The following is a 13003-nucleotide window of genomic DNA, read 5'->3' on the forward strand; positions in this document are numbered from 1 at the left end:
GAGGTTTTATTAGCAGGACAGACATACACAATGAGGCTCCATGCAGGAGCACAGATCTGCCCATGAAGATGAACATGCAGGATCGGGACATATACTTACTGGTCCCTTGGAACATGTATACAACAAGTTACACAAAATATATTTGTTGCCATTGTAAATTTTAGTACGGAATATTTTCTGATGACATTACTAGCCACAGGGAAGAAAAATAAATAAAACCCTCCAGCATTCATTCAAAGCCTCTTCAAAAAGCTGTTCCCAGTGTAACAGATCTTCTACAATGGAAAAGCAGCTTACTTTACTTTTCAGTACCATGAAAGGCAACCTTGAAATGCAAGACTATTAATATTTCAAAGTGTTCTGGTGACACAATAAATCATGAAGGTGAAGCGTGTATTGTCTGTGATATTACCAGAAACTCAAGAAGCATTTATAGCCTTGTTCACACTTGACTATTTTTTATCATATAGAATACATTGATCCAAACGTAAATGGAAACGATAAAAAGCTATAAAATGCGAAACAAGGAAATATTCTCCCTTGTCTCTTTACCTTCTTCCTGACACAGTCACTCATCCTCTTTTCCTGTTCTTTGCTCATTTCTCTTTTTTTTGTACTCTCCCTTCACTACATCTTTTTATGTCCTTATTTACAGCTCTTCATTCCTCCTTTGTGTTCCTGTCTGAAGTTTCATCATTCTGATTAGCGAGGAGTATCCGAAATGGTGCAGATTGGTTGGTTTTGTTCTGAAAATCAACCAATAATTCAGATGCTTGCATGAAGATTAGCTGCCCTTTCAAGCTTACTGAGCTCTCTCCTCCCACAATCTCCTTTCTCTCTCTCTCTCTCTCTCTCTCTCTCTCTCTCTCTCAGGTATCAGATGGCAGGATTTGGTCCTAAAAGTTGAGCAGACCTGGGTGAAGCAGTACTGGCTGAGGCTGGAATTTTCAAAAGCACTTAAGGGACTTAGGAACACACTTCCAATTGCCTGTCAATCGGATCTGTGCTTCTAAGTCGCTTGGATGCCTCTGAAAATCCCATCCTTGGAGACCACTTTAAATAAAACTTTTAGAAATGTGCAAGTGTTTTTAAAATTTATTTAAAATCCTTCCTTCTTCCCCCTGCAGTTATTGTTAAGGGATTACACTTTATCTTTTCTCTGATGTATTGATTGAACTATCCCCACATCTAATGCAATATAATTATTTAGTCCAGTTCCCAGTATTAGCTGGAAGAGGAGTGATGGACACCCATTGGCAAGGAAAATCAAACACTACAAATCCAAAGGAGTCCTTGAAATCCCAGATTTTCAGCAGGAAGATGAAGGCTTTTATGAGTGTATTGCAGGAAACATTCGAGGAAGAAACATTGCAAGAGGTCAACTAATAATCTATGGTGAGCAAATGGAATTGTTTTTACATTAGAGTATGTTAGCATTTCAAAATAGTCTGTACAAGACTAAGATAATGAAGTCCGTTAGCCCCTTGCCAGGAGATATCAGTGACGAATACAGTTTCAGGTTAAGCTGATTAATAAAAGGATTGGAGGTTTGAAATGACCTCTGAATTACAATTTAAACTTCAGCGAGTACAAGATATTGTGTATTAGTATCAGATTGAAAAATGTGGGCTGTGCCATGCTGCAGCTATGAAAGTTAATATAAGGCAGAAAGAAATCTCATGTATTTACATGAAACATTAAGGGATGGACAGAGAATTTACTCTCAGCCCATATCATGGGGGCAGCATGTAGCTGTGATGTCCCATGAACATAGGGAAGGAACTGTGACACTCTGATCTATACCAGTAGCAGATTCCTTCACCTACCATCCCGGTTTAGCTGTGTTGACCAACGTGTTGTAGAAGGGAGTCATTCTCCAACTACCCCCTTGCCCACCTGCACAGAAGTGTAGAGTAGCAGCCCTATGAAACCAATCACCACTCCTATTCTATGACCCATGATGCATGTAGCCCTCACAGGAAAATCAGGGGGCATCCTATCACCTTTGTTCTCATGCATGGGTACACAGGACAAACCCACATTCTTTCCCTAAATAGCAAAGTATGGCACTCTTCTTTATAGGCCGGAAATAATTTAAAAGTAAGGAGAGTAAAGAAAAAAAACAGGACAATGAGAAAGGATCATTCCAAACTAAGCTCTCTGATCCTGCAGGTGGCTCTATGTCAGCAGACACTTCTTTCTTTCTTTTGGAAACTTTCATTCTAATGTACAGAGTCTGGTTTAGCTGACAGGCTAACAATCTCCTGGTTAATGTCAAAGCACAGGTTTATGCCAGGAATAGAACAGTTTGCTGCTGCTTTAATTGTTGTTGATGGTGATGCTTTGATTGGGGTTGTTTTGTTCTCATTGTCTAGTTGTTTTCATGGAATGTGAATCAAATGGTTGGATTACATTTAGCAGATTACCTTGCCAGGACTAATAACTACAAATTTAATTATACAATTATGAATGGAGTAAATGCAATTAAGATTGCAAGCTTATTAATTGTGCTTTGCAGTTTCATTCATAATTGTTGGTAGGCCATGAAACGTATATAAATAGCATAGATATTTTCACAAGCATTTTTCATGATTTTATAAGCAGGCTGGCATGATTTGTGTGATTTACTTCCTCATGCTTAATTCCCACACTGTTGCAGAATGTTCTGTCCATTCCCTCTACCCTGTATCTGTCTGGTCTATTTAGACTAAGTTCTTTGGGACAGGAACGGTCTGTGACATTGTGTTTGTACAGTGCCTAGCACAATGGGCTCCATTCTTGGTTAGTCCTCCGGCACTGCTGTAATAAATATGATTCACAATTAACAGTAAGCATGGTCACCTTTTACCATCTTGTTCTTTTATTACAAATGCACATTCCCAGTGCAGGGACTGGACTCTAAGAGTGGTTTGCATCCAGGGATGAACAATTTGGGGACACAGAGTCAGGATTCAACCAATAACTAGCTGTGTATCAGGAATAACACTGAAGGATATTTTGTCAAAGTATCATGTTCTGATCATCCCCTGAAAATACAGTGATCTTTGTTAATTAAGGTAGGACTGTGATTGGCCCTTACAATGGAGAGTGAGATGGTATGTGCACAAAGAGCATCTCTATGTTTTGAATACGCTGCCCCAGGAGTCTCTTACAGGAGAACACAGTGACGGCTCCCTGTGTATGCCTCTCAGGGATGCCTATCAGCTCAAAGAAGGCGAACAGTAGCAAGGAATAAGAGGGATTGTGCGCTTGCTCTCCTCTGTGCTAGTCTCTGGAGCAGGATCAGCCCACCAGGGAGAGCAGATGTCATCATCCTGTCACAGTCCCCTGGTTCACTGAAGAGTTCACAGAGGGATATCTCCCAGTGCACCCCCCAAGGATGCAGTTTGTTATTTATTATTACTTAGGGTGACCAGATGTCCCGATTTTATAAGGACAGTCCCAATAGTTGGAGCTTTTTTTTATATGGGCTCCTATTATCCCCCACCCCCATCTGGATTTTTCACGCTTGCTATCTGGTCCCCCTATTATTACCTGTATTATTACTGTAGTGCTTAGGAGCCCCAGTCATATTCCAGGATCCTATTGTGCTAGCCGCTGTACAAACATAGAACAAATAGATGGTCCCTACCCAGAGAGTTTATGATCCAAGCATAAGACAAAAGACAACAGATGGATACAGACAGACCGGAGAGTACAAGGAATCAATGAGACAATATTGGTCCATGTGAAAGGCTGTAAACTGAGCAAACCAAAAGCCTAGCTTCTATTTACAATGCTTTGCACTTTTTGTCTTGTTAATACAGCACTCCCTGAATGGGATAAAAAAATCCAAAATGCCTATCTGTCTCTCCATGACAGCTTGTTTTGGGAATGTAAAGCAAGTGGAAAACCAAGTCCTTCCTACAGTTGGTTAAAAAATGGCCAACCCCTTATGCCAGAGGTAAGATACAACATTTTTTACATTGTTTAGCAGATGGGTTTGACTTTGGCTTTTCTAAAGAAAAAAACAAAAAACAAAAACACCTGATCATTTTGTGAGTATTGTTGCCCCTTCTTAAGTGGAATTATCCAGTCTGTCTTTGAAGAAGGAGATGTTCTTTACAGCCTGCCATTTTCTAATGGTATTCTTTTAATAAAAGAGGGATAAAATACTCTAAAGTCTCACTAATATTTTTCACCGTAGTTACAGTACATTGTAAATGGAATACTTCAGGCAACAAAATGTAGAATGTTATTGCTCAATGGACTAAATGGATAGTTTGCAGGTGAATGTATGGTGAGTGTAATAAAATATTCACTCTTTCACAGCACTATGCTTGCTGAAACTATCGTAGAAAGCTACTTTCCACCCTAGGATTTATTCTATAGTATAGGTCCACTGTTTAACAAACTATTTCTTTCTGACCACATAGCTGGTCATCTCTACGTTATTTCTGCTTGTGTGCATGTGATGCTGTACCCTTCATTTTGTCTGAATAACTCAAAAATGAGTCAGATGAAACATGGGGGGGGGGTGGATTCAGCTTCTGAGTGAACTGCTTGTATTACTTTTTAAAAGGGTTTTTAAATTCATAGACTTTCTGCTATAAAAAAAGAAGAAGAAGAAGAAGAAAAAAAACATTGAGAGGATAGCAAACACCCTGCAGGTAGAACTAACTATGCAGAAGATATCTGTAGTCAGAGTCTTGACGAAAAAAGTGGATAAGTAATGTGTGTTGTTAATTAGTTAGCAATATACCAGCTACATAACCCCAGGCTATGCTCTCATCAAATTTTCAAGGTTGGATTGGGTCAGTACGTGGTTGGGAGACCTCCAAGGGGAAGGAAAAAAACAGGATGCTGAATAAATTGTTTTTGCTGACTCAATAGGTGGCACTGTTTCCTATGCATCAATGTAGTAACAAGAGGACATTGAATAATCTCTGCAACTAGCATTATCTATTAGGAAGTTACGTATGAAATGCATAGACTAGTTCACAAATGTATATTTTATTTTAGATGCATACAGTATTTCAGCTGGGGATTCTATTACATACTGTAACGCTGTATGGTTCACTCTAAATTCTATGGAGACAGTGTAGCCAGTCTCAAGAATATAATAATAAAACAAATCTGTTGCTTCCAGACCTGCATTCAGTGATGGAATTTATATTCTGTTGTTGTGGGTTTCTTTCTCACTGATTCATTTTGGAGAGAGTACTCTCTCTTGCTTTCTGGTATTCTACTTTACAGTGTGGCTTTTACTGTCCCTGTAGGATAGTGATAGTAAGACTTGAAATATTTGATTTTAAGTTATGTTAGTAGTATGGCGCCAGTTTTATTGTGTGCTGAGGAAAACTGAAGAAAAAAAATGGTTTAAAGCATAGAAACAAAAATGTGGGCCAAACTTATCCCTAGTGTGTGTGTGTGGTCTTTATTTGTTTTGTCGTTGTTGTTTTTACTTCAGCAGCACTACAGTGTTGATACATTGGCCTAGTAAAAGCTGAAATTCAAGCTAAGCATATCCAGCCTCCACTAGATGATCTGTGCTGGCTGCCTGTTGGTTTCCAGGTGAAGTTTAAGGTTAAGACTGTCATGTAAAGCCCTAATTGACTTGGGACCTACCTACCTAAAATACTTAATATTTTACCGTTTGATAACAAGGATACCAAACTGTAGTTATGGATCAAATTGTTGGACAGTAACTATGTGTTTTCACAAATTAAGTATATCAGTAAATGATCCAAAGTTGGAGGACTAAATGTGCTTATCAATGGAAAAAAAGTCCAAAATTTTATTCTGATTGTGAGGATCTGGTTGTTTTCACATGACTCATGCCTTAAATGTTTTAGGCAATATTATCTAAACTGCTGGACACCTGAAATGTTTAACTGTTGACTGAGGTCAGGTTTAAGGAGAGTTTGTTTATTTAACTAACAATAAGAAATAACGTTGTGTGCTGTTTTGTAGCCGTGTTGTTCACAGGATATTAGAGAGACAAGGTGGGTGAGGCAATATCTTTTCTTGGACCAGCTTCTGTGGGTGAGAGAGAGACAAGTTTTCAAAGACAGTCGTGATGCTGGTGTAATCTAGCCTAGCTGTATTCTCTGTCTTAGTCTCTACAGCTGCTTCTCTATGTGGGAATATGTGAGTGTTAGCTGGGGCAAAAGATCTATCTGACTTTAAGATTAAACTCGATAAGTTTATGAAGGAGATGGTATGATGGGATAACATGAGTTTGGTAATTAATTGATCTTTAAATATTCATGGTAAATAGGCCTAATGGCCTGTGATGGGATGTTAGATGGGGTGGGATTTGAGTTACCCAGGAAAGAATTTTCTGTAGTATCTGGCTGGTGAATCTTGCCCATATGCTCAGGGTTTAGCTGATCGCCATATTTGGGGTCGGGAAGGAATTTTCCTCCAGGGCAGATTGGAAGAGGCTCTGGAGGTTTTTCGCCTTCCTCTGTAGCATGGGGCACGGGTCACTTGCTGGAGGATTCTCTGCTCTTTGAAGTCTTTAATCCATGATTTGAGGACTTCAATAAGCTCAGACATAGGTGAGAGGTTTGTTGCAGGAGTTGGTGGGTGAGATTCTGTGGCCTGCGTTGTGCAGGAGGTCAGACTAGATTATCATAACGGTCCCTTCTGACCTTAGTATCTATGAATCTATAAGTGACACAGCATAGTGTCCTGCAGGTTGTGTGGCATATTTATGATTTGTAATAAGGTAGCCCTTGATCATAATCCTTAAATCATTAAGGGAAAGTCTAGAGAACATACAGGCAGAGTGAATATTGGCAAACATCATATTAGTTCCATGATTTAAAGAAAACAAGAGGAAAGGTTTATTTGGAGGGAATTAGGTAAACAGCAAGGGAAGTGGAGAAATCATTGAAGAGAGGAAGGTGAAGAGAAGGGAGGAGAGGAGAGAAGGAGAAATGAAGGGAGTATTATGGGCAGGTGGAGTGAGACTGAGGTAAGTGACTGTTAAGGAGGGCGTGAGTGACTGTTAGAGAGGGTGTGTGAGGGGTCGAAGCAAACAGCCAACCAACAGAGAGGAGAGAATGTGCAAAGTAAAAACTGAGAAACAGTCTGTTGACATCATAAATGTCCAAAGGCCCCTAATGCAGCTTCTTCTTCTGTATCTGCTCCTGCCTGCTGAGTTTCTGGCTATACACTGGAGCTTTTCTCTTCTCCAAATCCACATGGATGGAGGGGAAGGGTGGACTACATGGGGAGGGGTCTCCCTTCAGATTTCTGTCTCTCAAGTGCTGAAGGGGGTAAACCCCTCGGGGTCTCATTTTCCACCTCCTGTCATGGTGCATCTGTCCCTGATGCAGCTGCTTTGGTCTCCGCTTCGTGTTAAGCATAAGCCTTTAGCTTGCTATGCAGCAATGCCTTTAAACAATGAGACTTCAGCATGTGCCCATAGTTAAACATATGTTTAAGTGCTTGGATGAACTGGGGCCTTAAAGCTAGAGCTGGCCGAATAATAAATTCCTTGGTTTGCTGGCAATTTTAATAAATTGCCAAAGAATTCATTTTGGGTCAAGCTAAAAACAATTATTTAAAAATGTTTGGCAAATGAAAAATTGAAATCAAAACATTTGACCCCTGACTAATTTTTTCAAACTTTTTTATAGGTTTCAGAGTGGCACCCATGTTAGTCTGTATTCGCAAAAAGAAAAGGAATACTTGTGGCACCTTAGAGACTAACAAATTTATTTGAGCATAAGCTTTTGTGAGCTACAGCCCAGTTCATCGGATGCATCTGATGCTGTAGCTTACGAAAGCTTATGCTCAAATAAATTTGTTGGTCTCTAAGGTGCCACAAGTACTCCTTTTCTTTTTGCAAACTTTTTTATGTGTGTATTTATTAAAATAAATTAAAGAAAGTTTCTAAAATAAAGGTCATTTAAAATAGAAAAATAAAATATTTTTCTTTTTAAGTTTTTTTTAGCTGAAACAATTAAATCAACATCTAGACAAATTTGAAAAATATGTTGGTGTTGCTGAATCTGAATTTTTCTCCCCAAAAAATTTTCATGAGAAAAATTTTGCTTAACTCCTCTTATATCATTACAGCCATCATGTAACCTTTATTCTAAGATATATATCTGAGCTAAGCTACTTGGCTTCTTTATTTTATTTATTTTTTTATTTTCATAGTGTTTTAATAAGCATTCAAAAGTAACAAATCTCAGCTTCTGACTCATGACCACCAGCTTTTATGTTCACTTCTTCAGACAAAATGTTTGCTTGTTTTTCCTTTATTAGGAGAGAATTCAAATAGAAAATGGAACTCTTACCATAACTATGCTGAATGTATCAGATTCTGGCCTCTATCAGTGTGTTGCGGAAAACAAATACAATACAATTTACGCCAATGCTGAGTTAAGAGTGATAGGTAAGTAAATGAGTCAGCTAGAATGTAAAACTAATTTCGAAATTCTGAAATGAAGAAATGAAGAGAGCTGACTGAATACTTCAAACACAGATTTTGTGGACTATTTGAATTCCACAAGGCTGTTTAGTTCAGCTATCCCTTACTGTTCGCAAACATTTGGGCAAACGTGTTTTGTTTGCGTGAATGTTTGGGAGAAAGGATGTTCTTTATCAGTATTTTCATGTGAGCAGCATTTCTGTGGGTGAACAAGGGTGCTTTATTGTGTGTTATTCCTTACTTACTGGAATTAGTATTTGTTATTCTTCAATTTAAAAACATCAGTCATCATTTCAAGCGAGCAAAAAATGTCATGTGATTTAAGCAAACAGCACAATTAGTGCATATAATCTCAATATGAATCTCAACAACACCCACAGGCTGCAATTTGTTCACATGTGGTGAAATTCATCCCTGTACAGAGAGTCATTTTGCAGCCTATACAACAATCAGGTCCCACTTCAACCATCAAAACACGACCTCCAATTGCACTAAATGTTGCATAGGTCTTGTGCTGCTCCTCGCAGCAATATTGAATTTCACCCACAAATTATTTGACAAATACCTGTGAATAATGAATGGATTTCATATATCAAGATCAGATCATGAACAGGAAAAAAAATAATTGAAAAATTTATTTGCAATGAATAATCTACACTCTAGCAATGAATACAGTGGACTAGATTCAGGCTTAATGCAGTTAATTCTGCTCAAGCTTTTGGTATGTCTACACTGCAGCTGGGCATATCGATTTGTAGTTCCTGTAGACATATCTGCTTTAGCTGTTAATCCAGCTAGTTTGCTAAAAATAAATTGAAGATGCAATAGTGTGGTCTTTAGCATGGGCTACACAAGCCTATCTGACCCTGTCTAGGTACACACTCACTGTGCAGCCTGTTAGAGCCCTGCTAAATCACCTCATTCCTGATCTAAAATAAACATTCCTTCCAGTCCTCAGACTGACCAAAGCAAAGCCTACCACAGAAAGTTGGGCTATTCTCATCCTTTTAGAAAAAAGAAAAGGCGTACTTGTGGCACCTTAGAGACTAACAAATTTATTTAATGCTCAAATAAATTTATTAGTCTCTAAGGTGCCACAAGTACTCCTTTTCTTTTTGTGAATAGAGACTAACACGGCTGCTACTCTGAAACCTGTCATCTGGTAAAGTTCATGAAACCCATCTAATCCTTTTGTTTCCAGGTGGACAAAATTCACAAAAGGCAATATAAATAGAAGACTTCTAAACAGGTTTAAGTTCCTAGAGTTCAAATAAAAAACTTGAATTCAAATCTGCAAAGGCAAAAAGGCAATTGGATTCACCCACTATGTTCAGCAGAAAGAAAAATTCAGAAAATTAATTTGCTTTGTCAGCTATATCATGAGTTTCTTCATTTTTTCCTTTCCTTTTCTTTTTTGAAGCTTCAGCCCCGGATTTTTCCAAAAATCCTGTGAAACAAATGTCAGTTGCTCAAGTTGGGGGTGAAGTTACCATTGAATGTAAACCAAATGCTTCTCCCAGGGCAGTTATCAACTGGAAAAAGGGCACCAATGTTCTGCGACAAAACAAAAGGTACTTTGGTAAACTGATTGCTGAGTTGTTTGGGTTTTTTTTGTTTTTGTTTTTGTTTTTTTTTCTGGTATCTGAACATTGGTAAGTATCACTTTTGACAGCTCATTGCTGGAATACTCTAATGCTGCAGGCCTATTCATCATGAACTCTAGCCATACTATTCTAGATAAAAAGCTGATTGACAACAAAGCTGGGTTAAATATATTAGGGTGAGTGTAAATTCTGTCTGTGGGACACATGCTTTGCTTTCTTGAACAGCTATAGCATTGCAATATTCTCTGGGCCATCTCTTCTTACCCCATACAAAGCCTGATTGAATCAGCTTCATGGTAGGGAGATCAGTGGAGGTTTGAGTGGATGAAATCTACCTCCTGGCTCCAGATCAACTGCACAGTAGCTTTATAGGCTGTACTGTGACCCATGGCTACATCATTCACTGTCTGTGCCTTTAATACTTAAGCAAGGAAATTTTGGCAGTGGATCAGCAAAGCAGTAGAGTCACTTGCCATGTGCTGGCCCTTCTGCAGGAGTCCTCCACCACAAACTCCTTTGTTTACCTGGAGCCACCCATGTTCATGCCTGCCTGACACCCTGGGTCCTAGCTTGGCTGACCAGCCTGTGCTGCAACAGCTAAACTGCTATTTTTAGCACACTTGCTTGAGCAGGTTTAGCATGAGTCTGACTACCTGCTTTGGGAATCATACCTCCCAGCTGCAGTGTAGACATACCCTAAGATTTTAAGGAGAGATCTACCTAAGATTTTCAATCACCCATACAGGGAAACATCTATCTATCTATTTCAGGGTTAATAAATCCTGTTATCTATACTTAAATTTCCATAACACTCTTTTAAATTATAATTCATTGGCATTACACCAACCAAATGTACAATGTGGAGATGTGTCTCCATATTCAATATTGCAATTGTGTATAATGGCATTAAATATAGGAACAGAGGGCCTGATTCTCCATTTGTTTGCACTTTGTGTACTCATTTACACCTGTACAAAGTGAGTGTAAAACACCACCAAATCAAAAAGAGAGCACTTTGCATCTACTTTGCACAGGTGCAAATCATTACACAAGATAAAGTCAGTAGAGAACATGGCCCAGAGACTGTAATATAAGATGCTATTAAACAACAGAAGTTCCTAATTATTTTTCCTCTGAGACAATAGCAAAGAAGCAATCTTTAAATTATGGGGAAAACATTCAGTTATTACTTACCATAGTATCATTTTAATTAGTGTTTAGCCAGATCTTTCAGATGGTTGAACATAGTGTATAATCTAAAAGTAACTAAGTCCCTGGCCAAAATGCTGCTTCTATAATATGCAGAGAGAATGATTGGGCTTCCTTATGTACAGTAATAAGGAGATAAAGACAGCCTACACTTTACAGCACCAAGGTCTGCACTGGCAATGAGGGTCCCATCTGATTTGCATGTGCATGAGCATGTTATATATATAAATCCAAGTAAATATTATGGCTGTGTGCATGTATGTTTAATTTTATATATCTATATCTATAGCATTATTAACATTATATATATATATATATACACAATATATATATAATGTTAATAATGCTATAGATATAGATATATAAAATTAAACATACATGCACACAGCCATAATATTTACTTAGACTTATATGTTCCCTGATAATGTTAAATTATTAATTATAATAATCTTGCATTTATGGGCATCCATCCTGAACAGCTCCAGGCACTTTCACTAAAATAAGCCAAAGAAGTATAATTTCTGTTAAAAAGGCAATAGTTGGGTGTTTGAATTCACCAGCCCCCCCATTCCTCCCATGCAGTTAAAGCGTATCATTTGGACATAAGGTAACATAATAACCAACAATCGCTTGTAAATTGCTCCTTCTCTTGATTGTTAAATGATAAAGTAGCTGTTGCCACAATTTTAAAGATGATAGAGATGGTTGTCTATAGTAGAACTCTTCCAGAAGTACCATAGCATGTGAGGTAGCATACAGAAAATGAAGTAAAGACTTGTCAGGGTTTTTTTTTTTTTCTCACCTAGCAAAATCATATCTATCTTTACTTATAAAAAAAGGGGGGAAACATCCCCTCTAGCTTTTTATATGTATATTTTAATTCTAGCAGGACACAAAAATTTGAACTACTTTAACTAAAGGTTACCTGAGTTTCTTTTCCTATTTTATTGTGCAGCATTTATAATCTCCACGGACCCCTTTCCTAACCTTTCTGAAAAGCTGGTCATCATATTATCTGAGAAAAAATATCATTCACAGTTCTGACAGGAATGTGATGATGGACAAGTTGCTAAATAATCAAACCACATAGCTCCTTTAGGATGATCTAGACAAATTAAATCCTTTGTTAAGGAGATGGGGCTACCAAACTTTTGGAGAATATTTTGCCTTGAAGGAGAAAAGACACTGTCAAGGTTCCTCCCCCACTCTGAACTCTAGGGTACAGATGTGGGGACCTGCATGAAAAACCTCCTAAGCTTATCTTTACCAGCTTAGGTCAAAACTTCCCCAAGGTACAAAATATTACACCCGTTATCCTTGGAATGGCCGCTACCACCACCAAACTAATACTGGTTACTGGGGAAGAGCTGTTTGGACGCGTCTTTCCCCCCAAAATACTTCCCAAAACCTTGCACCCCACTTCCTGGACAAGGTTTGGTAAAAAGCCTCACCAATTTGCCTAGGTGACTACAGACCCAGACCCTTGGATCTTAAGAACAATGAACAATCCTCCCAACACTTGCACCCCCCCTTTCCTGGGAAATGTTGGATAAAAAGCCTCACCAATTTGCATAGGTGACCACAGACCCAAACCCTTGGATCTGAGAACAATGAAAAAGCATTCAGTTTCTTACAAGAAGACTTTTAATAAAAATAGAAGTAAATAGAAATGAAGAAATCCCCCCTGTAAAATCAGGATGGTAGATATCTTACAGGGTAATTAGATTCAAAAACATAGAGAACCCCTCTAGGCAAAACCTTA

The 13003-nt window shown here is 38.3% G+C and overlaps 1 protein-coding gene across 3 annotated transcripts in view; it reads left to right on the top strand.

The window, feature by feature from the left end:
* Positions 1-13003, top strand: part of CNTN6 (contactin 6) — a 230894-nt gene that overhangs the window by 154605 nt on the left and 63286 nt on the right. For all 3 annotated transcript variants that reach the window (XM_048858291.2, XM_048858290.2, XM_048858292.2), the window contains 4 exons: positions 1211-1395; positions 3807-3943; positions 8263-8392; positions 9849-9999. In XM_048858291.2, coding sequence (XP_048714248.2) covers positions 1211-1395; positions 3807-3943; positions 8263-8392; positions 9849-9999 — 603 coding nt within the window. The remainder of the gene's footprint in view (positions 1-1210; positions 1396-3806; positions 3944-8262; positions 8393-9848; positions 10000-13003) is intronic.

Source organism: Caretta caretta, chromosome 7 (assembly GCF_965140235.1).
Source record: "Caretta caretta isolate rCarCar2 chromosome 7, rCarCar1.hap1, whole genome shotgun sequence".
NCBI classification, from domain to species: Eukaryota; Metazoa; Chordata; order Testudines; family Cheloniidae; genus Caretta; species Caretta caretta.